Consider the following 26,856-nt stretch of genomic DNA (forward strand, 5'->3'; position numbering starts at 1 on the left):
GGAATTATTTAAAGGAAACTCCTAATTTACTGGTATTTCTGAGAAATAGTGAGCTTCGCCTTCTCAGTCCCCTCAGGGGACTGTGGAAGTGGAGATAATGTGACCACTTTATCAGACACCTTTAGCCCTGTGTCACAGGCATAGCTGGAGAGTGCTATTTCTAGGCCCCCAACTGCCCCTGCCTTGAACCCTCACTTCCCCTGCCTCCCTCATACATATACCCGCCCCCAGCTTTCCCTGTCATCCAGAGTTCCAGATCCTACTGTTTTGGAATTCCTCTGCTGTGCTGTGTAATTCAAAGGAGTCAAGTTTATACCAAACCAATGAACAAAAATGGGAGGCTGACCTCATTTTTTCCTTGGTTTCTGTCTTCACTCCATGGCCAGCTGGATGGCTACCTGACCACTTCCAGAGTCTGTGGCTAGGCTATCTGATATTCTGTCTCCATCTAGCTGTGGTCAGGGTGTGGCCGCACGTGAGCGTGTGGGGCCCCTGCAGCCCACTCACGAGCTTGGAAAGAGGGTCACGTTTTGTGGAAAGCAGAGGCCGTAGCCAGAGGTTCCCCCCCCTGTGCTCTGCTTTCTAAACTAAGAACAAACGTGTCTGAAGCCACTCAGTGTTTTACACTCATCCGTCCTCTTTTACTTTTCCCACTAGTGCCAGGCTCAGCAGTCCCCGGGGGAGTCTGTGAATCTGGGTGGTGTCACAGCACCCCACCTTGCAAGGCTAGCCCCAAGATGCCAGTGTGGGGAAGCAAGAGGTGGCTGGAGAGTAGAGAGACAGGCTCTTACTTGGTGCCATGGTCCTCAAGGTGACAGAGGTCCTGCATGCTTGAAACATACCACCTTCAGGCAGGCCTGACCATCCCCATGGGCTGAAGGAAGCCAGGGTTGAGAACCGCATAAGTTGCAGTAGAGCAAGGTCTCTAGTCTGGTCTGACTACAGTGGCTTCGTAGCCAATGAGTATCAGCAGAGACTCAGAGCCTTCCAGACTTACACACACACAGACATTGAGTGAGCAAACATGGGTATGTACACATGCACAGAAACTGAGGCAAAGCCGCTGTGTAGACAGGTGAAGCCAATCCCCATCCTTTAAGACATAATCCACAGACTTCATGAAACTGGCGGGGAAGGCCTTACTCCTGTGTAATTCCAGAAGTCCCAGAAGGGGGCTGAGGCTTCTAGACAGTGAGTAAGACTGGGGGCATTTAAATGACCATCTCCACCCTCTCTGCCCTGTCTGCATGTCTGGACAGGCTCCAGCTTTTGAACTGGACTCCCATGGCTGTTGGTCTTCAGTAGGAAAGCTCCCTATCTTTCGCAGCTTCCCTGCTTTGAGTCAAGTTCTGATTATGTCTGTCTTCCCTGATAAGGCACCCCCTTTTTTTTTCACTCTCTGTCTCGCAACTTCCTGTAGGCTCCCTCTTGCCTCCCTCCTAATGAACAGAATCGCCACTTGCATTTGGCTCCTCACCAAGGGGGGCTCCCTGCAGGATTAGACTGTAAAACTCTGTTATGAGCTGTGGAAAATAAAGATTCAATTGTAATCGGTGGGCTGGGAAGGTAGAAACTTCTCTGTAGCTCTAATGGTGGAGGCTCCAGAACTGGGGGGTAGAAAGAGATGGCAGATGGGGAGGTCTAGGAGTCAAGCATGGGAGGGAATGATGAGCTGATGGGGGTCTTGGATGGCATTCCTCGTGGTCCAGGAAAGAGAGGCCCATGGGAAGCTAACAAGCTGAGCACTTATAGACTCTGAGCTGTGGGGATCTGGCAAGGCCGTGGGGGTGGGAGAGGAAAAGGCGTGGGGCAGGGGCAGCTCGAAGGGTGTGTGTCACTTCTGCCCCCTCATCAGGACCGTGTGTCCCTCCAGCAACCCTTGGTGCGGCTGAGAGGAGGAGCCCAGGTCGGGGAGGGCCGAGTGGAGGTGCTCAAGAATGGCGAATGGGGAACCGTCTGCGATGACAAGTGGGACCTGGTATCTGCCAGTGTGGTCTGCAGAGAGCTTGGCTTCGGGACTGCTAAAGAGGCTGTCACGGGCTCCAGGCTGGGCCAAGGTAAGGAATGGGGTAGCTAAAGGTAGGAGCCTCTTTTTAGGGGAAAATATGGCCATAGGAACCTAGGCCCAGCTGGTGGCCATGAACCCCTCAAGCTCAGCTTTCTCTGCTCCTTCGCTGCAGCGGCTCTTCCGTTAGGAATCCTGGAACACCCCTGCCCAGAGTGCAAGATCCTTAGAGAAAATAAAATCCCCATTTGATGGATTTGGAACTGCCACCTAGAGAAAGGATGGATGGGCAAAGGGAGATGATAGAACAGCAACTTGTGGACATAGCGGCCCAGGTCTCCAACCCCCCAACCTATCCTCTCAGCCCCTCCAATGGGAAAGCCAGAATTCCTGGCCCTTCCTCCAGGGGAAGACCTCAGAATCCATCAAGCATGGCTCACCCAGGCCCTGGACACCACAAAAGAACTACCACCTTGCTTTTCCACCCTGGTGCTGCCTTGCCAATATCAGGACACTGAGAGCAGAGAAAGGAAACAGGGCAGCCCTCTCTGACATCATGAGACAGTCATGAGAAAGAAGCTAGTTTTCATCGAGTGTCCCAACTAAATCATTCGTGTGAGTAAAGAGCAAAAGTATAGGAGGCTTTCAGTGGGGAGACCCTAGGAGCAGTTCTGTCTCCTTGACCACAGAGCTGACCACAACCTCCCCTGGGTGAACCCAGCAGCCTTGAAAGCCCTGGTCCATCAGGAGCCTTTCTTGAGACCAAACAGCCTTGCTAGGGGCCAGCCCTGAAGAACTGTGCTTGAAGAAAGAAAGTCTTTTGGTCTTTTCTGGGACTCTGTTCAACACTGACCATCAGGGAGGCTGCGATGGCACTGAGGATGGGGCTTGGGCTACAGACAGAGATGGGATGTCATAGGCCAGCGGTTCTTAACCTGTGGGTTTGCAACCCCTAAGGGGAGGTCACATGTCAGATATCCTGCATGTCAGATATTTACATTATGAATCATAACACTAGCAAAATTACCATTATGAAGTAGCAATGAAAATAATTTTATGGTTGGGGGTCACCGTGACATGAGCAACTGTTTTAAAGTGTTGCAGCATTAGGGAGGTTGAGAACCACTGTCCTAGGCTGTGAGAGGAAACCCATATTTTTGCACATGGAGTCATCACCCCACGGAAAGGAGTCTGGTGAAGTCACTTCAGCCTGAGGGAAATAACAGCTCCCACTCACCCAGGCCCTGGACACCACACAGTGGTTCCCTCTACTCGGGCTCCAGCATCCTGGTTGAACTTCACCTCCAGCTCAGCTAAAGAACACAGAATTCACACATCCTAGCAGGGCAGCTCATCTCTCCTAACTCACCCGCTTGTCCGTCCTGCAGTGTGCCACGCCCCGAGCAGCCCTGGGCATGAACTGGGAAAGGTCCTGGGGCCATAGACCTGCCCTGTTGGAGAGGAACTCAGTTTCTCTGGTCCACCAGGTGAGGGATTTGAGGTTCAGGGCACTCCAATAGTTGACAGGCAGATGGAAGCTCAAGTTTCCTAACCCAAAATTTTGGCTTCCTCTTTCTGACACTGTCTCCCAGCTCGCCCACCCATCTGGTCGCGTTTGAACCTTTCTTATGCAGATGTTCCAAGTGTACAATAACAGATAGGTGGTTCGGGACAGCAGCAACATATTGTGTTACCCAAAGATAGTCTCTGCTATGCCACACAACAACCCACTCTCCTCAGATCCCAGTGAGGAAGTCAGGATCCTCACAGAGAGTTCCCATAGTCCACTCTGTCAATTGATCCACATGAAAGCCTGTGCCTTCCTAAGGTCCATAGGACCAGGGCCGCCCATCCTGGGGCATAAACAAGCAAGCACTGGATGACATGGACATTCCATGTGTTGTGAGTGGGTTCTGTATGACCTAATTCTTTCACCGCCCAGAGCAGCCAACGGTTTACAAGTGCCTGAGGAATTTTTGGAAGAAGAGTCCTTGGGTACCTTTGATGTTAGCCTTAAAGGCACCATGGAAGATACATCTGCCTTCTGTCTCACTGGGGAGATGACGATAGTAGTCAGGAAAGAAAAAGTACCACTTTCAAGGTCAGCTCCTGAGTCCTGGCTCTAGCCAATGGAACAAGCAACCACACCCACACCCATGGGTAGTGAAAGGACAGAGGTTGAGTCGTCATCCTGGGCTGGCTACATCCTTGTCTGGTGACCTTGAAGAACCTTCTGATTCCGAGATTCTTCGCTGTAAAGCAAGATAGCTGGATAGGTGATGTGTGCAGCTCTGTCTGGCTCTAGCGTCATTGGCATGGGCGCCATGGTAGGGCAGGCTCTTCCCTCTGTACTTCAGGGCCCCCAACAGGTCCCAATTGTCTGCTGACAGACTCACCTTCCCCAACAACTGAACCATGTATGAAGGAAAGGCCAGTGTGCCTGATCTCCTGTCTTTAGAGTCCATGCCCAGCAGGTGCTGCTCCAGAGATGTCCAGGGAAGGACTGAAGGAGGGAGGGACCCCAGGAAGAGGAGGCACACTCCAGTTAAACAGGTCAACCGAACAGACACTTGATGAAACATTTCAACTCTGTAGACCAGTGCTTTCCAGAAGAAACATAGAACAAGCCACGTATGTAATTTTGAACTTTCTAGCAGCCACTTTAAAAGAACTACAGGTGAAATTAACTCTAATAATATATTTTGCTAAACCCAGTATATCCAAACTATTACGATTTCGACATGTCCTTGATAGAAACGCTGCTAACAAGATTGCTTGCATTTTCATAGTATAGCTTTGTCATCCATCATGTATTTGATGCTTACAGCCATGTCCTTGCCAATGGAACAAGCAACCACACCCACACCCATGGGTAGTGAAAGGACAGAGGTTGAGTCGTCATCCTGGGCTACGTTTTGAGTAGCCACTGGCTCCTGTATATTGGCACAGCAGTGTTAAAGAAGTGGCTGCAAAAGCCTTTTGTCCACAGTAAGAAGTGCCTGTGACAGGCCTGTTGCATGTGCAGCAGGGGATTGCTGTGGTGTTCAAATGAGTTAAAGATAACCTGGGCGTTTGGATCCAATCCACAGTAAATGTCAGCCATGGGTATCTCTCTATCGCCATCTTCATATTTATAGCACAAGCCCTGATCCTATGGTTCTGGCTCCCTTGCGGGGGTCTGTATTTTGTCTTAGCCTTTGTGCTTTGGAACTTTGTAATCTTCCGGCGATTTTTCATTAAGTGTTTTTACTAGTTTGTAAAATTCCAAGAGACTGGAAATGTCTTCACTTATAAATTTCCCAAAGCAGAAATTTGACACTCTTCCTTCTGAAAGTCAGTTTGGAGCCCCGGGACACCTAGATGGTGGCTGTCTCTAGACCTTCCGCTCTCCTAATAGGGCCCAAAGGCACTCCTGGACTCCAAGGAACCTGCGACTCTCTCTCTCTTTGTTTCTGACCACATTATGCCATAAGTCTTTGTGTGACTCCTGCCTGCTGAAGCACTAAGAACTTTTCAGGGCAAATTCTGCCTTATCTTGAGTCCATAACCCATGGCATTCAGGCAGATAGGTCGCAGACACGTTCAGCGGTGTCAGCTGCATCTGTGTGGACACTGTGGGAATTTCCTGTTTTGCCAGGCACTGGCTGGGAATATCCAGAAGGAAAATATGGGGTCCCTGCCCTCATGGGGGGGAGGAGGGGAGGAATGACATCATCAGAGCACTCAAAATGGGGCTACAGGACACAATGCAACACAGACAAGATTAAAGTGAGGGCCAAAAAGACTTCTCTGGGGAAATGAAGGATGGGTGGGTGGCAGTGGGTGGACTGTGAGAGGGTGAGTGAGCCATGCAGCGGGAGAAGCACTTGGCTCCGTGACAGAATCCCAGATTCCTACAGCTGAGCTGGGAGGCGCCTAAGGTTCCTGTGGCTGAGGTGGTAGGAACCTGAGACCTCTGTGGCTGAGGTGGGAGGCGTGGGCAGAACCAGAAGGAAAGTGGGAGGCCGTATAGTGCCGGGCCTCCCAGACCATGTGGTGCTAGTGGATCATGGACACTGCTCCCTAAGAGCAGTGAGAAGCCATTGGAGGCATTTGACATGGATTTAAAACCCTATGGGGGAAGTTATTAGAATAGGGCAGAGAGAGGGAGGCTAAAGATCTTTTTTTTTTTTTTCATTTGTATACAGTGTTGGGGAAGTGGGGAGTGGGAACTAAGCATCCAGATTTGGGGAAACGAGTGAGCAGAATTTGATGGGTGGGTTGTCTGGGGTGGCGGAGGTGCCAGAGATGATCTTGAGGTCCCAACAATGTCATGTGTGCTAGGAGGTTCCTTTACCTGGTTGGGGGGGGAGAGTGTCTGTGGAGAAACAGGATAGGGAAGACGAAAGAGGCAAAACCAGGAGACTCTTCGAAAACTTCACCATGCTTGAAAAGGAGAATGGCAGGCGTGAGCGGAAAGGTCTGGGTAGCCTTTCTCTCCAGTCCAAGGCTCACTCTCATCCCAGCCTCCGAAGCTTCCTGATGCCAAGTCCAGGTCGCCTGCAGCCCGTCTCCTGTCTGCCCTTCCATGTCCTCTCTCCACCCTCACCCATGATGCCCAGTGCCTCAAGGCATAGTTGGGCTTGGCCAAAACACAGGACACTGATGAGAACTAGAGGTGACCAGAGGAGAAAGGCCTAGGCAGTTTTCACAAGTGCTGTGTTCCTCCATGGAGCGTGACAGCTCTTGTCAGGGGTCTTCTCCTCTCTATGCCTCTCCTAAGTTGGTTGTTGGCTCTTCTGTCACTCACAGGGGTATATCCAAGCCCCAGGTTCTCGAGGTACAGGTTCCCCAGGTACTTTGTGAGATACACTCTTTTCACCCTTAACTGTATTTTAAAGAGTCTCTGCAGGCTACCTGTTGCCTGCAGGGACTTTTACAAGTACAGCCACAATTACTACTTTCAGATTCCTGAATGCACAGAATATGGCAGTTGCAGGCTAAAATAGCATCTTCTAGTCTGACTCCTTTATTAAAGAGAGAAACCCAGTGACCAGGGAGGCGGGGATGAGTTCCCATCAGTGTGACCAAATACCTGACTTAAGAAGATGATTTATTTGGTTTTAGGCCAGAGCGTGAGGCAGCTGGTCACATCGCCTCCATCTGAAGTCAGGAAGGAAACAGTGGGCTGAAAGACTGACCTGGCTTTCGACGCTCAAAGCCCACATTCCCCAGTGTCTCCCTCTTTCCAGCAATGCTGTCTCCTGAAGTTTTCACAATCTTTCAAAAACAGCACCACCAGCTGGTGACCAGATATTCAAACGCATGAGCTTGTGGGGAAGATTTTATATTCAAAACCCTAATATTAAGCAATCTGACTAAGGTTACGTAGTAGTTTAATAGTGAATTTTATTTACACCTATGGCAAAATATGTAACCCCAGTTCTCTCTTGGGAGCAGGGGCCCAGGTTGGGTGGGTTTTGAACACAGAAGAGGCAGAGTCTGCTTTCTTGCCTGTTCCAGGAAACTTCCTCCAGGTGGTCTTACAGTACCTATCTTTTTCCCCTTCCCTAGGGATTGGACCCATCCACCTCAATGAGGTCCAATGCACAGGGACCGAGAAGTCCATCATAGACTGCAAACTCAACACGGAGTCTCAAGGCTGCAACCACGAGGAAGATGCTGGTGTGCGATGCAACATTCCCATCATGGGCTTCCAGAAAAAGGTGAGGAGGTGGGGTGCCCAGGGGGACCTGTGATGGCAGAGAGCCCCAAGGGATACAGAGTAAGGCTCCCAGGTCGCCTGCCTCCGAAGGACTTTCTAAGGTGAGAGTGCTCTAAGATGGCTTGTGACCGTCACTATCGATGTCATTGCCACCCAACATTTCTAACCATGCCAATGAGCCCACACGTGGACCGCGCTTGGTATGGCAAATATCTGACCTCTCCCTGCAGACTATTCTTTGCTTTGGGACTAGCCATGGGTACGGTGGCAGCTCAGAATTCTCTACAAGGGACTCTACAGATTCTCTACAAGGTCTGCCATACCTCTGACTCCCTCGGCATAGGTCCTCTTCAAGGACTCTGAGGCGCCACATGGACGGATGGCATGTCTCCAGAGCACCGTGTGAGCACGGCCCAGGCAGCAGTGTGTAAACGGAATTAAGAAGCCAGCGGAATTGCAACTGGAGACAGACTCTGCCCTGCCTGAGGCAGGGCTTCAAAAGCTTGCTGCACCATGCACATACAGAAGAACCCGCCACCTCTTGTCCTTCAGGAAGACTAGCCAATGCTGCAAACACCCGGGATTTCCTACACGATGCTCTCTGCTATGCCTTAAAATTGCCGGGTGCTGTGTATATATGTCATAGAGCTAAAATTGTATGCTCAGTTAAACAGAAACATCATGGCGACGGATGTTTAGACAGCAGTCCTGGACCTCGACACCAGAACAGCCAGGCACTCCTGAGGCCATCCACCACCCTTAATTGTACCATGGCAGCTGAGCTGTGCGTTCCCTTGTGGGTGAGCTAGGGTGCGCACACGGGGAACTCTGTCCTCTGGGGCAGTATTCTAAGGGAGCCCTGATAAAATGCGACCCCTGGCCAGCTGGAAGTGCTGAGTCAGTCTCCAGATGGGTCAACACTGAGTGATGTGGCAGACCTCAGCCAAAGAAATGAGGCTTTCCAGAACCTTCTGATGGTCTGAGCCAGGCCAGATGCCTGATTGTGGCAACAGGAGGGCCGAATTCCCACTGCCAGAGCTTTCACCTTTCCAAAGGCCTGATCAGGTTCAAGGCTATCCTGCCTGAGCTCAATCCGGAGGCAGGAGGGTGTATGTTTGCCGTGTTGCCCAGCCAGGCACTGCATGGGGCTCCTAAGTGTGCCAGCAACCATGCTGGGCAGAATCAAAGCGTTTGAGTTTTATCACCCTGGGTTTGCTGCCGCTGACAAGACAAAATGCCATCACCTTCACCAATGGGATTGGTCTTTTCCTGGTTCTGCAAGGAGAATACAGCCAGGCCAAGCCATTGCCAGGCTCAGTGTCTTCTGGAGCTCCTCTGTTCTGACCTGTTTCCAGCCACCTTCTTATTGTCCTCATGTAACCTCTTTCTGTGCCTGCTACATCCCCAGGGGCTCTTTTCTCCTTATAAAGACATCACCAGGCTGGTTGAATTATAGCATATGGTCTTATGTGACCTTAATTGTCCCCTTAGAGGCCACACCTCCAAGCAGAGCGAATAGCATTGGAGCTTATGCCTAAGCATTAGGGAATGGGATCTGGGATGCGGTTTAGGTGGTAGGCTGTTTGCTTAGCATGCTGGGTTATGTTTGTCCAGCTACGCGAAGCTTCATTTCCTCTCACTGGAAGAAAAGAGCCACAGTGGGAGAGGCTCTGTGAGTGGTCAGTGGTACCTAGTATCTATGAGGGAGTGACCAAATCCAGCAGAATCCAGATGCTAAACACTTAATTCACATTACCTCTTACATTACCAAGAGTGGTGTCAGGAGGTCCGGACACCAGGGTGAGACCTCACTGAGTTCATGCTGGTATAATTTGACACACAGGGGCCTCTGAAGGGCCCTCTGAATCCAAGGATGGCCAGGTAGGACCACCTGGCTTGGAGCTACTGGCAATATGGAGAGAACTCCCCATTCATCCTCACGACCATGTTTCCTGCTATCCACAGGTGCGCCTGAATGGAGGCCGCAATCCCTACGAGGGCCGAGTTGAGGTACTAACAGAGAGGAATGGGTCCCTTGTGTGGGGGACCGTATGCGGCCAGAACTGGGGCATCGTGGAGGCCATGGTGGTCTGCCGGCAGCTGGGCCTGGGCTTTGCCAGCAACGCCTTCCAGGTAAGTGGTCCTACCCTCACAGCCTCGTGCACCCTCCATCCAGCCTGGCCTTCCCCCATCATCAGACAGCTCTTCCTCTTCAACTAGCTCTCCCCAGCCACTAAGACGGGACACGATCAAGCAAACCCTGGGCCACCATTCTACCCACCTCATTGTAGACATCGCTCCCTCCCTGACACCCCCACGGCCTGGAGTAAGTCCTAGCCCAAGTTCAGTTTCCAGCTACAGAATAAGGGGCTCCAGGTGCGTCCAGCAGTCTGACATCATTGTGACACAAAGTTGTCATCTACAGAGTCCACAACTGTGGGTTTTGGTTTTTTTTTTTTTTTTTTTTTTTTGGTTGCAAAAACGAGACAGAGAAAACTCATAATGCTTTAAGGAAGTTTGTGAATTTGCTTTTGTTAAGCGGCATTCGTGGCCATGCTGGCCTCCTTAAGGTCTCATGTGGCCCACTGACTGCATGTTGGACACCTCTGGGCCACTTACTGCTGTCTGTGGACCACTCCAGTCTGCATGGTGGGGTTCTCCCCGGGCCAAGGGCTGAACCTGAAGTGTCCTGTACAGTGTTTGTAGAGGGAAGCAATTTTGGGGGAGTACCCAGCCCAGGGTCAACACTCCGAATATCTTAGTTTGCTTCTTTGCAGCTCTCTTTGCTATGAGGCTTGGTATCTCTGACTCTTTTTCTTTTTCTTTTCTTTTTTTTTTTTTTTTTTACTGAGATGCTAGCAAATATCCAGGTTGTGTCCTAAAACCTTGTCACATTGGCTGCACCTTTTTCCCAGGGCCACTCTCTAATGACCTAAGACTCAAGAGAGCCTGAAAGCTCACTCTGGTCTTCATTTCTGCTTCTCAGTCCCCTGTCATAGGCAGCTCAGGACTAGATGCCCTAGTTCTACTCAATTCCATTCCTGCATGATGGTCTGAGGCAAAGTACCGACTCCTCTGTGCCCCATGGAACGAAGGATCCATAATCCTCAGCATCCCGGCTCTGAGCATTTTCATGAAGCAGGACAAGACTTTGTGGTCCATCTTATCTGCTAACCTGACTTTATTTCCTGGTCCCACATAGCCCTTCCTGGGCCCAGAGGAAGGAGATTAGCATCCTTGCTGAGCTTGTTAGTTACCCATGAACTGACATGGGTTGAGTCCTGAGCCAGGAATGCTTGTGTTCTCTGTCTGCAGCTCACCATTCTCGTATCCAGGAGAGATGTGGCTCCTCACATGTGGGAGCTTAGCCTCCCCCCAGCCTCCACCATGCACACATGCACATGCACACAAATTCTCCATGTAACAAATCTGCTGGTTGGCTGATTTTCTTCTGTGACAGTTCATTTCCAAGACACCTGGTCCTCAGCTTAGGGTCTTATACAGCCACCTAAGACAAGCCCTATCTCTGCTCAGGAGTTTTTCCTGTGAAGAATTAGAAGGATTTTGGAAGACAGAACCAACAGGATAGATAGAGTCATCACTCAGTATCCCTGGGGCATTAGTACAGGACCCCCTCAGATACCAATCTCCGCAATGCTCCAGTCCTCTGGCGTTAGGGTGCAGTATTCCTTTAGAATCTATACATGCCCTCCCCTCAACTTCCTCATCTTTAGATGGTTTGTCATCTCTAATATAGTATAAATGCTATGCTTATAGTTGTGGCATTGTACTTCTTGGGGAACAGTGACAAAAACAAAACAAAAGTCTATACATGTTTAGCACAGTCACTATTTTAAATTTTTTTTTCATTTTTCCATCGAAGGCTGTGAATTAATGGCTATAGAAAACTCAATGAGAGAGGGAAAACTCTCTATCTCTATACTCTTATCTAAAACTACCCATCAGTCAGCAGATAGAGCTTTATGTGAGAGAATTAGCTCCCAGTATTTGGGAGGCTTACAAGCCTAAATTGCACAGAGCCAAGGACCCAAAGAACAAGTCAAGTTGTGGATCAAGTCCAAAGGCATTCTGCAGGTAGCATCCTTGTTCACAAATGAACCTTGGTCTTTTTCCTTATAAGGTTTTCAACTGAATGGCTGGATGAGGCCCATCCTCCATGATGAAATACAATCTGTCTGACTCCAATCAATTAATTTAAATATTAATATTACTTTTAAAAAGCTACTTCACAGAAATATCTAGAATAGTGTTTAAACAAATATCCGGGTATTGTCACTGAGCCAAGTTGACACATAAATAAACCTTGGAGACTTCAGGAGCACAGGAGCTTATGTTTCCTTGCATGCTCATTTACCTGATCTCCCCACCACCACACACACACACACACACTTCTCTGTTTTCTCTACTGAAAACTTCTTGAAGTGTGTGAGTTTATGCTAACAGTGTTTTGAAGTTCTGTAGCGAGCAGGGGCCCAATAAATCTCAGCATCATAAGCTTACGGGCTCCGGTCAGCATCCAATGAAGTGCTTTTCCTAGAATTAAATCCAGAAGTTGAATTGGATAAGATGGCTAAGTTTTGGCACACGTGAATGGGTTTCTCCTCTCCTGCAAACCCAGGATTAGTCACAGAAGCTCACTCATTCCGTAGCCAGCTGATCACATAGCTGGGATAAATGGCTCCCTGTCCTCTGCAGTCTCCGTCTGGAAAATGGAGCCATAAAGCCTTGGGTTTTGCGAAGCCAGAAGTTGACAAGGTGACCTGCGAGTGACTTGTTGTTGTTGTTGATTTCTCCAGGAAACCTGGTATTGGCATGGAAATATCTTTGCTAACAAAGTGGTCATGAGTGGAGTGAAGTGCTCAGGAACGGAGCTCTCCCTGGCACACTGCCGCCATGATGAGGAGGTGGCCTGCCCCGAGGGTGGGGTGCGGTTCGGTGCTGGAGTCGCCTGCTCAGAAAGTAAGAATTTCTAACAGCTGCCTTTCTCCCTCCTCCCGCCTGGTCCAGTTCTAGGGGAGCTCAGGGAACCATCAGTCACTCTTTCCAAGGCTCTGGGGTGTCACAGTGTATGCTGGATCAAACAATACCTACTCCCTAACCACAGACATGGTAAAGAGGAAACAGGCAAACGTTAGCTTTAGGAATGTGTATCAGTTTTAGTACCAAATGCCTGACTGAAGCAACTTAAGGAACTGTTTATTTTGGCTAATAGTTTGAGGATACAATCATAGGGGTGGGAGAGGAATAGGAGATAGCTAATCACGTTATAGCCACAAGCAGAAAACACGGAGAGATGAATGCTAGAGTTCCCTTCTCCATGTAGTCGGGGACTCTTGCCCATGGAATGAGGCCTCCTGTGTTTAGGGTTAAGTATTCCCACCTATGGTGGTTTGAATAAGAATGGCCCTCACAGACTCACATATTTGAATACCCAGTTCCTAGGTAGTGGGCTCTCGATGCCCTACACAGGCCGTCAGGCCGTCTTCATCTTTACCTTTCAGCATGTTCTCAGCTGCATTTCCTCTTACATCACCATTATAGTACGTGTCCACTTGTCCACCTTACTTCTATACTGTGTGGATTATGCAAACTCTCATTTGGGATGAGGGCCACATGGGTATTTGATCTTTCTTCCCCCAAGCTAGGCTAATGCTGTCTCCACTTCTACTCTCCTGCTCCATTTCCATCATTCCTATTGCAATTGAACCCAAGACATCCATATCTGTTACTAGAATATTTGGCAGCTCTATGTCTGCCTAGTTTCCCTCTAGGCTACCAAGCTGAGTGTAAACTATGTATAGTTACCTATCCTGAGTTGAAGGGAAGCTAACCTTTTCCCAGAAGGAAAAAACATGATGGACCACTCCTTGCTCAATTCATCTCAGAGCAGCTAGGGAACTAGGTCCTCAGTGCTCACGAAGGAATCAACATCTTGGAAGAGTCACAGCACAGTGCTGAGAAAGTCTGGGCACTGAGCACTGTCACACCTGTCATGCCTTTTCAGGGAAGTATTTGCCAGCTGATCAAGTCTCTTGACGGATGTCTTTCCCTCGCTGCCCACAGCCACCTGGCTGCCCTCCTTAACCTACCCTATGTTGCACACCTTATTAAGTCAAGTGGATTTGCTCAACAGAGGCTGCCAGCTCCAGTGAATGGCAGTGAGCTTGGAGTTCACTGAGACCCAGAGATGGGAGCAAGGTCACCAGTACTGCTGTGGACACTATGCTAGGCTCTCTAGAACTTGCAGGAGGAGTATAGGGCTAGCTGGGAATTAAGCTGGAAATGCTCCCATGTGCATGGCCAAGAAAGACTTCCCTGGGGAAGTTAGTTTTAAATTTTTCTCTCTGTGAACTTGGGGAAGTGAAACTCCAGACCATGCTCTCTTGAGACATTCACCTGTGCTCTAGTTTCATTCCTGTGACTGGGATAAATATCCTGATGAAAAGTAACACCAAATAAAACTGTTTATTTGGCTCCTAATTCCAGTGTATACACTGAAAATCAAGGCAGGAACTTAAAGTGTCACATCCATGGTCAAGAGCAGAAAGAGACAAATGTATGCATGCTGCCTGCTTGCTTGCTCTCCACCAACCCTTTCTACTCTCCTACAGCCCTACCCAGAGAATGGTACTGCCCATCACGGGCTGGACCAATTAGCAATAGATAATACCTAACAGACATGCTCATTGGCCAATCTAACCTAGGAAATCCCTCAGCTGAGACTCCCTGCTCAGGTGATTCTAGGTTCTGTCAAGCTGATAATTAAAACCAACCAGAAAACTGGATTTCTGCCTCTGTTGGAAATCAGTCCTACAGGACCAGTATTCTTAAACCTTTCCACTTCGAGACTCCTGAGACATTTTCACATGACTTTAACTACAGGCGTCTACAAAATAGGCACACAAATCAAACAATGAGTCACGCATTTACTTTACAACAGTTCTTTTGTATGAGTATGTTACCATTTATAAAGGATAAAGTCAAGTTTGCATAGTTAGGGTCTCTATTACTATGACCAAAAGCAATTTGGGGAGGAAAGGGTTTATTTCACTTAAAAGTTTCCATCCATCACTGAGAAAAGGAAACCAGGCCAGAAACTCAGGGCAGGGACCTAGAGGCAAGAAATAAAGCAGAGGCCATGGAAGGGTCCTGCTTACTGGCTTGCTCCTCATGCCTTGCCCAACATGATTTCTTATAGAACCCAGGACCACCAGCCCAGTGAGGACACCATTCACAATGAACCTGCCCCCCCGCCACATCAATTATTAGTCAAGAAAATGCACCCGCCACAGGCTTGTCTACAGGCCAATTTGGTGGGAGCATTTTTCTCAGTGGAGGTTCCCGCTTCCAAAATGACTCTAGCTTGTGTCAAGTTAATATAAAAACTAGAGAGCATAGATACTAATCGGATGGGTGTACTTTTTATTTTTGCGTAAAGAAATAAATCTTGATGAATGAGAGTTGATTAGCACCTTGATATTATAATTGTTGATGCTAAGAACGCTATTTGCATAAATACACAAAACAACAGAAGTATGTTTAGGGTCATCTCAGAGGCGATTGGAAATCAGTCCTAATCCCAAACCAAGGTTCTTTTAAAATTTTAAAAAATGAAATTCAAGCCAGCATCTCAAGCAACACTTTTTGAAATGGAACGTTCCTAGCACAACACAAGTAAAGATATGATGATGTGACGTTTACTTACAAAAGAATGGTGGGAGAAAAAAATATTAAAAGTCTTTATTTCCTAGAATTCAACCATGTTTTTACAACAACAGAAAACTCTTGGGTACAGTAAAAGCACCGTAACTCATAACATACGGAAATCCTGAAAATAAGCTGAGGCGTTTCAGGCAGTGTGCACTGGTCCTGCATACATGACGTCTACAATGCTGTGTCTGGAGAACCGAGGCTGTGGTGAGGTCACACAGTGCAACACGGCCAGGCACCGCTAGAAACGCCTCGGCCTCTCTGTGCGTCTGATTTTTTAAATTAATTTCCAGCCATTGTGTATCCAGAAAACTTTTATTGTTCCTGAAATTTTCAAGACCCCCATATTCACTTACACAGCTTTAGACAGGGATCTCCACCCACAGCTCATGACGCTGGGCCTAGGATATTGCTGTGACTTGTTCAAAGAGGCTTTCCCTCCCCACAACAGCCTGGACAGCCTCCTTTCCACACAAGCGCCACGCTGTGCGGTGATGAAAGGAAATAGGAGTCTTGAATTCATGCAGCTCTTTCTCCTGGGAATTGCTCTGCCAGACCTTCATCTCTGCTAGAGATACATTCTAAAGAAAACACACACACACACACACACACACACAATTTAGATGCAGACTGACTATGTGATGTTGATCATAGACCTGTCTTTAATTGAAAAATTCCAAGCATCCACGGTGTAGCAACCCTAAAAGATAGAAGCGGGTGGTGAATTAAATGTCACAGAACCATAAAACGAATGTTGCGATGTTGAGATATCAACAGGAAAGGTGTGTTTTAAGAGGGATGGCATTGGCAGACCATAAATCCACAGGCACACTGGAAGAGATAGAATCACACCAAGGGTGCGCAGAGTCTTCATTCATTTGTTGTTTTTCTGCTTTTCATTATGGAAAGTCTGAGGGGCTCGAAAAGCCAGAGAATGACCTAAGGAGCCCTCGGGTGTTCAACATATATGTGCCAGCATTTTGCCCACCATACTGGTAACTGAAGGGGAGTGTTCAGAAGACTTCTGGGAAACGAAGAAAGTATGGGTGTGACAGGAAGGTAACATGGAGGAGCCCTAGGCAAGCTCCTGAAGAACATATAGAAGGATGGCACTTTTCTCAGGGGTACCCTCTGAAGGGGTTTCCTGTCTGTGACCCACGTCTATCTTCCCCAGCTGCCCCTGACCTGGTGCTTAATGCTGAGATTGTACAACAGACGGCCTACCTGGAGGACAGGCCCATGGCCCTGCTGCAGTGTGCCATGGAGGAGAACTGCCTCTCAGCCTCCGCAGTCCACACCAACCCCACCACAGGCTACCGTCGCCTTCTGCGGTTCTCCTCCCAGATCCACAACAACGGCCAGTCTGACTTCCGCCCCAAGAATGGCCGCCACGCGTGGATTTGGCATGACTGCCACAGGTAGGCCATGCATGCCCCCTTTGGTCAGTCAGATATTCAGCCTGAGGGTACCTCAGCACCCAGACCAGGAGTCTAGAGTCAGCTCAAGTTGGTTTTGAGCCATGATCTAGGCAGAAAAGTAATCTGCACCTCTGGAAGCCATTCTCCACTCCCAGCTCACTGCCAGTCCCCTTTTTTCTGCTAAGTCCCTGCCTCTTGGCTCCAGTGTTTTTGACCCTAGGAGACATGCTGATCTGAGCGCCAGTGCCCTCCAGGGACCTTCAGTCAGCAGCTTCCATGTGCACGCACAATACATTTGTGCCCTACTGGGAACTTTCGGGTCTGCAGCCTTGGGCCCCGAGTCCATATAGAAGTATGTTTTGCATACCAATATGAGATTTCTTTTTTCAATTAAAAACTTAAAGTTAGCTTACAAAGTAATGGGTTCCGTTATGGCATTTGCATTCACATGGTCGTACTTTAAAAGATTCCTCTTCTCCAGCGCCATTTCAAATCTCTTCCTTTCTCCCCTGGTCCTCCTTACTCAGTATGTTTAGTATCTGTAGGAAGACAGGAGTTATGGAGCTAGGAGCCCCAGGACTCAGAGTCAGAGACCTGCTAATATAGGCCTGCTAGTGGCCTGACATTAGGCCAACTGGGCTACATTGCCTGGGACTTCTGGGCATCCTTTCAGCTCATCTGTGGCTGCGATCCAGGTGCTACAAAGACTGGACCAGGAAAGAAGAATGGAGGGAAAGCCTCCAGCCAGTCCCACCAGGGCCTGTGGAAGCTACTTGAATCCCCTCCCCTCCTATTTTCCCTTTGCTCCTCTTGACTTGCAATCCAATTCAGACCCTCCTGTCACTGCTCGCACACCTCCCGTTCTCATTCTCGGCAGGTAGAGGACACTGCATGCACACTGTCGGAAAAGTAGCTGCCATTCCTTCTGCCAGGAATCCTCCTTCTAGAGGTCCACACACTTTCAGTAGATTCTGTTCTCTGGGCTCAAATATTCCATCCGTGACAGGAAATGTTTGCAGTAGATTCCAGCCTTTCAAAGTGAGGCCCTCAGGCTGGTGTATCTACCGTCACCATGAGATCTTAGGCATACTGAGTGCCAGCCCTGGCTGCAGATGAACCCGTCTGGGTTTCAGTAGGACCCCCACAGGTCTGCGTTCACATCAGAGCCTCCATTTAGGCTTCCATCCAGCTCTAGTGCTGCAATGACATCAGAGGCAGATGCAGTCACATTTACCATTCCAGGTACCAGGTCACTAAATTCCATAAAACTGCCCAAGACAACATAAGAAGTTACAGTTCAGAGGTCTCAGCCTGGCCCATCTGCTCTAACGTGTGCTGCTTCTTCTGTTAGCTCTTCCAGGCTTTCACCAGACACCTCCAAAGGTTTTCTTTCTTTTTCATGTTGAAATTATGATCCACTCACATTTAAATCAGTCTGAGGATAGAGTTGTACAGCCTATTCCAAAATAACAAAACAAAACAAAATACTTTGATCCCATTTAAGCTTCTGGTTTTTGTTTGAAATGACTGGCTGTTGTAAATACCCGAAGGCCCAAGGAATCACTTTGTCTTTGCCAAGGTATAAAGCGGAGTACAATTAAAGTCCTGACAGTCTCAGTGCCTGGTTTCTCTTAGACACCATGTGGTGGGAAGCCAGGACAGGAGGGGGCTGATGCTGCCTATGGGTCTATAAGTGGAAGGTAATTACATCCCAGCCCTGCATATGGTGGCCCACCCAAGATTACATGGTAGAAGCCTCCAAGTGCCATATGCTTACCCTCAGAGCCATCCATGTCTGCTCTAAGAATAGTCTTACGGTGACATCATGGCAGCGTTGTGATCTGGAACCCCAGGGACTCTGACACCTCCTCCCCGAGCCCCTCAAACTGGTCTCTTTTTTCCTTTGCCCATAAAATGTTCCCCTCAATGGTTTGGGAGAGGGGGTGGAGAAGAACATGGCTAAGCATATGTCCCTTCAGGCATCCCTGATTTCTTGCCAATTGGACATGGGTGGGGGGGAACACCCTCAAGGCTGCTCCCTCAGATGTATTGTGCTCTTAGTCAGTGACCTTGATATAGTCCCTCTTCTGTCCTCGTGCCCAGGGACTGGCCCCACATCTTATTAAATAATATAGCATGCTACAGTCTTGAATAGAGCCAGACAGTGTAAGCACATTCACATAATATATATATTATGACATATATAGTATGACAGGAAGATCCAAGGACCATCATGAGACCCAAATCACACAAACAAACACACACACACACACACACACACACACACACAGAGAGAGAGAGAGAGAGAGAGAGAGAGAGAGGCTACAGAGCTCCAGGTGGCTTCTGCAGGCTCATTGGTTTTGTTTTTGTTGCATTTCCTGGGACTGTGCTGGATTCCCTATCTAGCCTAAGCTGTCTGTGAACTAATCCTCCTGCCCCCAGTCCCAAAGTTCTGGGGTTTCAGACATGAAACACTCTGCCTAGTACTCTCCAGGCCCATTGGGAAGACGTTCCAGGGAAGCTGACTTTAGCTCTGTTGGGTCTCTTGCTGAGGCTCCTGAGAGCTGGCCTGACCCTTCCTCAACTCAAGAAACTTGTTTCTGAAAGAATTAATATTCCATTCTGGCAGGTCTATAGACATTCTGAAGCCATGAGTGGACCCAAGCAGGAAAGCCCTGGCTCAGATGTGAGCGAACATCTGGGGAAATTGCCACTGAAATCTTAATTAATGCTACATTAAGGAGCGAGCTATGCTCCTGAAGACATTAAGCTAAAACACAAAGATTAGTGGTCTTGAAGTTTTACGCTATCTGGACACAGAGGAATGGCATCAGTAATGTCCTCTTAGATGTACTGATTGTGTCCTTGGTTGACCGCAGAGCCCTCGATGCGGTCAGCTGTATCCCAGGGGCTCGCCCTTCCCTCCTTGGGTGAATCCCAGGAAAAGGTCAGGCAGAGTGGAGGGAGCTGGAAGAGTGGGGGAATGGCCCCCGGCACAGTCTGTAGCTCTTGGAGTGAGGAATGGCACAGAAGTAGAAAGGGTAGTGTCAGTCCAGCAGGTCCGCCTAGTCACCCCACCGCAGGGTCAGAATCCACAGGCTCGATGAGGCGTCTGAACCAGTTAGCCCTCATCTCGCCATTGAGTCGACCTGACACATGTCAATAGAAAATGAGATCCCAAAGAAGGACCCTTCTCTCTTACGGCAGTCCCTGCTAGGACTGGTTTATAGTGTCAGTGTATCAAAACATGTACAGTTTCCCCTGAACGTGCTATGTCTGCCTCCCATCTACATTTTCATCCAGCATAACATATCCCCAAAGAAGTGTCGGGTCTCAGGACACAGAGCCCTGGAGTCCCATACAGTCAAAGCCAACTTTCATTTTATCTAGATTACCAGGACTTCAAAAGTTGTACATGGGAGTCCGTGCCTGTAATTCCAGCATTCAGTAGTCAGGGTAATGAATTTGGGGCCACATAGTGAGTTCAAGGCCAACCTGAATTAGTCTGTCTCTGTCTCCAGGAAAACAAGGGCTGGTGATATAGCTGGTGGCAGAGTACTGTGTTCCTAGCACCACAGGCGGCAAAGTCAAACAAGCAAATAAAAGAATTCTATCAAGCACCAGGCCACATTCCTCTTTTTAGTATTCTGAGATATCTTCCCAAGCCTGCAATTTTGAATGCCCACTCAGAGCTCAGGCTATCCTCAGACTCTGGGCTGATAAGGGCGCCACTGTGATGCCCGAGACTTTTTTTTTCCCCCTCTTGCCTTCCCAGCACCCATCAGTGTCTCCTGTGTGGAAGCCTGTGGGAGATTAGATGGCTAACATTTCTACCTCAGACCAGCTAGGAGGGGCATGTGGCCTCTAAGGGTGTCTGAGAGATAAAGCAGACACACTCCAGGACTCTTCCAGGTCAGCAAAAAGCAGGGGCCATGAAGCCTATGGTTTCCTCCCAGTACCAATTCCCAGGAGGAAAACTGAAACTGGAGAAGACTAAAATCCAGACTGAAGGAGGTCTGACGGCAGGAGGCCGCTTCACAACAGGCCGTCTGTGGCTCCATCTGAATTCTGTTTAGACAACGGAACATAAACGTACTTCCCTGCAATCTTTCCAGCCGCTCGGCAAGTCACATAAGCCCCTCTCTGAGGAAGCAGACACTTTTCATTCCGTGAGTCAGACCTCATGTCTCATCCGCTCCCTGCAGGGAGCCAAAATAGACTCCCTCAAAGTCATCATTTCATCTGCTACAAAATGCTCCTTGTAAGGGTTGTCCACTGGCCCTGACTCAGTACCATTTTACCCAGAAATATGAATGACCTGGGGAAGCCCAACTTAGCAATTTCTGACGTTATTTATATAGCACAGACAAACACAGGAGGTAGGAAAGAGCTTCTAGTTTCCTCTCTGGAAACCCTTTTCACCGCCCTCCTCTTTTCTCCACACGTGGTAGAGGAATCTCCAGACTAATATACCAATAGTCAGGCTGGGTAACAGGACCCCAGGAGCCTTGAATACTGCAGCAATGACTGCAGATGTGGGGAACCATCTTCCAATGCCCAAAACTGAGAATGAGAGAGAACGTTCTTTGTTGCAGCCTCATGTGGGCTCTTTTATGTCTCTGACCTTTCATTTCTTTTTCTGCACAGGGTCTCGTGTACCTGGGTTGGTCTCAAACTCACTTATGCAACTGGGGATGACCGTGAACTTCTGATCCTCTTGCCTTCACCTCCTCAGTGATAAGTTCACAGGCCACCATGCCTGGTTTACGTGGTACTGGGCTCGAACCAAAGGCTTTCTGCATGGTAGGCAAGCATTCTAGCAACTGAGCTGCATGGCCAGATCTATGTCATTTATCTTATTTGGTCACCCCAGAAGTTGGCAATGATCTTGCTTTACCAACAAGGAAACAGGCTAGGCATAAATAAAGCCAGAGCTTCTGCCCCCACAGCGCCTTGGTCCTAAGAGACTTCCGTTAATAAACGTCCCTGCAATGGGTGAAGATAAGTGTGTTAGAATAGTTTCACGTATGACACACATAAACACACACACACACACACACACACACACGGCAGGTAGAGATGAGGCTAAAGCCAGCCTCATATTGTTCGTCCTGGGTAAAATGGAGGATTCTGGAAACCCCTCAGCTCCCCTCAGTAGAACTGTTCCCTGGTTATTCCTGAACCAGATGTGTCACTCTTCGGGACATCTGTTCTCAATTTCTCTCAAGTGACGGCAGGGACCGTGGTAAGCAGTCAGCAAGGGAACTGCACCCGCCTGTACAGGCGCCGCCTCAGCTAGCTCCCTTCCGCAGGGAACCCCAGAGATGTGCTATCCTGAGCTGCTTCTACGTCCCTCCCTGAGAACCACACAGTCTCCATCCCAGAAACCTTCTAGTCCTTATCCTTCCCTTTTCTGTTCCATTTGCTCAATTTGAGGAGCATGGGTTGGCTGCTCCCTTCCCGGGGCTCTCGGGCCAAGCCCAGGCCTCCTCTCCCAAGTCCAGAGTGCACACATCACTAGAGTACATGTGTGCCCTTCTCTGAGCACACGCCCTATTTTTTAGTGACTCTTGTTTCCCTGTGGTTGCTACCCCATCCCTCTCCCCTTTCCTTCCTTCTTTTTATACCTGTATTTTTAAAAATGTGATCTTAAAAATTAGCCTGTTATAATAGTTTTATGCTGGTAAAAAAAAAATGATAACTGAGGAAACTAATTTAGAAAGGTTTGTTTAGCTTAACGGCGGGAAGGTTCAAAGCCACGGTGTCCATGGACAACAGCTGGCAGCACATCTGTGTGGGAACACGCGTAAGGACAAGCACTCCTGAGGCCAGGAAGCAGAGAAAGAAAGGAAGAGGCTATGTTCCCAGTCACCCAAGACTCTCCTTCAAATAGTCCATAGCATCCCAATATCACCCCCCCAACCCCCAGGAAAGAAGCTTTTAATACGCAGGCACTTGTCAGACCTACAGCGAATCTGGAGAAAGATTCCATGTGGGAGCGGGCCGAGAGCCAGTGTTGGGCTGATGGAATGCCAGACTTCACTCTCACCACAACACTCCATGAATTAAGTTACATCGTTCTCACTCCTGATGAGTAGATCGAGGCTTAGATGCTCCTATCTTTGCTTTGGCCTTCCCTTCTCTCGTTTTCTTCTTCATTCCTCTTGCTGCCACCCTCGGCCCCTGCTACCTTGAGGGTCTCCCAGAGGCAAACCACCAGCCAGCAAGCTGCTTACAGGCAGCCGTGGTTCCAGACACTGACGTTGGGCCCTGTTTCCGGTTCCCAGGCACTACCACAGCATGGAAGTATTCACTTACTATGACCTGCTCAGCCTCAACGGCACCAAGGTGGCTGAGGGCCACAAGGCCAGCTTCTGCCTGGAGGACACGGAGTGTGAGGGAGGTATGTTGTTATGTTTGACGGGGAGGGTTGGGGCTTCACAGACCTCTGAACACTCCTGCATTGAGCAAAGTCCATCTGGACGGGGGCCAGGCATCTCTCTATGTTATTCTGGCCACTGCCTGATGTCCATGTGGCCTCCCTCCCCCAACTCTTGAGGCCTTCTTTGGCTACAGATTGGAGGTGGGAAAAGTGGTTCTAAAGTGATCTGTCCCCCGGAGCGGTTCTCACTGGCAGAGAGAGGGCTGCTTTCCAGGTGGGGTCTGATCACTTGGGCCTGACTCACATGCCTCTCCCTGCCTGCCTGCCACAGACGGTTCTTCCTGGAAGCCCCAATACTGACTTCTTCTCCCCTATCAGGCTATAGAGCCCTGCAATGTTCCCAGCTTCTCTCCCTGAGCCCACGCACATTGTCATTCTGCTTCTACCTTGGGTAGGGCATCATCACACCTAACTGTGATTGCCTAACTTGCCACTGAGACATCAAAGACCCTTTCGGGACAGACATCTGTCATCTCCCTATCGCCCACACAAGGCATGCCCCATGAAATCACAGCAAAGAGGTTTTAAATGCCCGCTGTATTCAGACAATCTGTGAGGTACCAAGAGAACAGATCAGGTACGAGCCCAGAGTCTGGTTGCCAATGGTCTACAGAAGAAAGATGAGGTGACCTCATGTTAGGCTAAATGGTAAACACTAGGGATGCCTCAGATCATCACAGCACTCATCCCTACACAAGGCTGAGGGTTTCATGGGAATGCCAGCACAGTCCAGATTGGTCAGGGAGCACTTTATGGAGGAGAGGACCTTGAGCTAGTCTTGGAGGGAACGTTGACATGTCGATAGGGAACGGAGTGAGTGGGTTCTGCTGAAATGAGAAGGTATCGGAAACCCACGTGGGACGGAACGAGGCGGGAGCCTTGGGGGTTAGAAGAGAGGAGGCGGGGACTGTAGCCGCACGGCGATGCTTTTCTCTGCTCACCCACAGACATTCAGAAAAGTTACGAGTGCGCCAACTTCGGAGAGCAAGGCATCACCATGGGCTGCTGGGACATGTACCGCCATGACATCGACTGCCAGTGGGTAGACATCACCGATGTGCCCCCCGGAGACTACCTGTTCCAGGTGAGGTGGGCAGAGCCCAGGGCTGCTGGAGGAGGAGAAGCAGTCTCACCTAGCCTCCTTCCTGTGGGTCCCCAGAAACAAGAGTCATGAGACCTCCAGGGTGCCACACTTAGAGGCCATCCTACCTGTCAAGCAATGTGCAAGAGGCACCTGAGGGATACTGAGTCTGCAGGGCATGATGGGAACCCATGGTAGACCCCAAGATGTAGAGACAGTTATAAATAATTCAGTTAACCTCAGGAGCTTGATATCAAAACATAGCTGTAAGCAGATTTGGACTGAATCAGGAGTTGATTCCATGGACTCTGAAGCAACCCGCATCTCTGGCTTCCCCGTCAGTCACCATTCTGATTTCCCTCAGTTTCCTCGCTTTGCTTTGATCTGTTCTAGTGACACCGAAAGCAATTGCATCATCCTGTGACCTTGTGATTTTTCTTTCCTCGGTCTGCAAAAGGGCCATTCTCCATGCACATAAATCCATCTGTAAGACTAGAAAGTCAAACTAAGGACAACCTGGCCAGAAGACTGTTTTGTGAGGGCATCCAACTGGCCTGGCCAGAGGAAGAGCCAGGGAGCCCTGGCTTCCACCTCCCTGCAGACAGTGGTGGCCATGTGGCAAGAGAGACACACTGTATCCCAGTTTCCTCCTGGCACATGGCTGCATTCCTGCCTACAGAGGCTTCTTCTCCACACATCGTGCTTCCCGCTTGCCCTGTTGGATGGCAAAGCTTATGACCAGAAATGGGTCGCTCTGCCTTGAAAGCATTCCTAGCGGGGCATCCAGCCAGCCCACAGTCTAGCCCACGGTCCCTACTGCTTGACACTCCTCCTGAAGAGCCGACACCTGCAGAGAAGTAGCCACGGGGTGCTTTGAAAGGGTTCCTGGGCACCATCAGCTCTGAAAAGCAGACAGCCAAACACTTTACAGCCCCAAGCCAAGCCCAGAACCACAGTTGGCTCAGGAGCAGAGCTCTCATATTGAACAAATGGCTTTCCACGGCTGTGGACATGTATGCGGTGCCTGGTGGCTCATGTTGGCAGTTTGCTGTCACTGGGCAGATGAACGCGTTATCATCATATCCACTGAAAGTCTCTGATAACCCAGGCTGGCCTTTGCCCAGGCAGTGCATTGACCCATTGACTTTCCCAGTGAAGGGACAATGTCAGTATCCTCATGTCACAGCCAGGCAAATGGAGGCCACAAGTCTCTGTGTGGTGTTCTTGTCCCCTCAGCTGTACAAGCAGCAGACAGGTGGACCTGGGGATGCCAGTGCTATGAATGCCCTGGACTGTAAGTCAACAAGACACAAGAACTAGCCCTTGTGGCAGACTATAAGGACTAAAGAGGACCCCAAAAGGAGGAAGCGCCCAGGGGGTTCACAGACTCAGAGGCAGGAATGGATGGGTGTCTGGTGGCCCTTGCTTTGTCCCCTCCAGATGCAGAGACTTCAATCCACTTCCCCCTATGCTCCTAAGCTTTGGAATCTTGGACCCGAGTGTGGGGAGGACTGTGACAATCATACAGTTTACCCCAGCCCTGGCCCCTGCGTGGGCCACACCCACCCTGAGGACCTGCCTTGAGCCCAGGTTGTAATCTGATGTGCTAGGATAGACAGGGAGCTGCCTGGACCTCAGCGTGGGAGGTGCTGTTTACCCCATGTTAAATGGGTGGGGCTGAGGAGACAAGTGGGATTTGGGGAGAAGAGAGATCAAAGCAAAATCAGGCCACCCCAGAGAAGGGACATTTAACTGTTTGTCTGGATGGACAGTGCCACATGGCCTGAAAAGGTTGTGGTTAGCGAGCCAGGCACAGGCTTGCCAGAGTGGCCCCTACCAGGCCAGGATGTAGCATCAGACCCACAGCCTCTCTTAGGGAAGACCCAGCCATCCTGTTAGGGACACCCAGCCCTGGAGTGTAGGATGGCCAGCAACAGAGTCATGGCATCCTCCGACTTGACTCCCTACAGGTTGTCATTAACCCTAACTACGAGGTGCCGGAGTCAGATTTCTCTAACAACATCATGAAGTGCAGGAGCCGCTACGACGGCTACCGCATCTGGATGTACAACTGTCACGTCGGTAAGTTTCCTCCGCAGTCCCTCCCTCCTCAAGAGGCTAGGACACAAGACGCAGCTGCCCTACTTTCTCCGGGAACCAGAGGCAAGTTCATCTGGGAGAAGCTGGGAGTGGAGCCCACGTCAAATTCCTAGCTCAGAAAGCAAGCCAGAGATGCATGAAGGCCTGGGTGGGGACTGGGTGTTCCAGCCAGCCCTTGCCAAGGGGAGAGGGCGCTGCAGAACTGGATGGCCTGGCACAAGCAGACCCCCAGGGCTCCCTACGGGCTGGAGCTCGTGTGCCCACAACTATGTGGGCATCAGCAGTTCTTGAGCTCTGTGGAGCGAACCACTCTCCTGCCTCATCTCTAACAAAGAGGTTTATTCCTGGGGCGACAAGGAGAGCGGTTTTTGTCCC

General features: G+C 49.6%; 1 protein-coding gene across 2 annotated transcripts in view; it reads left to right on the plus strand.

Moving 5' to 3' along the window:
• The window catches only part of Loxl2 (lysyl oxidase like 2), an 86,367-nt gene that overhangs the window by 56,839 nt on the left and 2,672 nt on the right, over positions 1-26,856 (plus strand). The window contains exons 6-13 of one of the 2 annotated variants that reach the window (XM_021647855.2): positions 1,856-2,057; positions 7,559-7,710; positions 9,675-9,842; positions 12,527-12,689; positions 16,615-16,858; positions 23,146-23,261; positions 24,248-24,384; positions 26,352-26,463. In XM_021647855.2, coding sequence (XP_021503530.1) covers positions 1,856-2,057; positions 7,559-7,710; positions 9,675-9,842; positions 12,527-12,689; positions 16,615-16,858; positions 23,146-23,261; positions 24,248-24,384; positions 26,352-26,463 — 1,294 coding nt within the window. The remainder of the gene's footprint in view (positions 1-1,855; positions 2,058-7,558; positions 7,711-9,674; positions 9,843-12,526; positions 12,690-16,614; positions 16,859-23,145; positions 23,262-24,247; positions 24,385-26,351; positions 26,464-26,856) is intronic. The other variant, XM_060391375.1, reaches the window with a different exon arrangement.

The sequence above is a fragment of the Meriones unguiculatus genome, chromosome 9 (genome assembly GCF_030254825.1).
Source record: "Meriones unguiculatus strain TT.TT164.6M chromosome 9, Bangor_MerUng_6.1, whole genome shotgun sequence".
NCBI lineage: Eukaryota > Metazoa > Chordata > Mammalia > Rodentia > Muridae > Meriones > Meriones unguiculatus.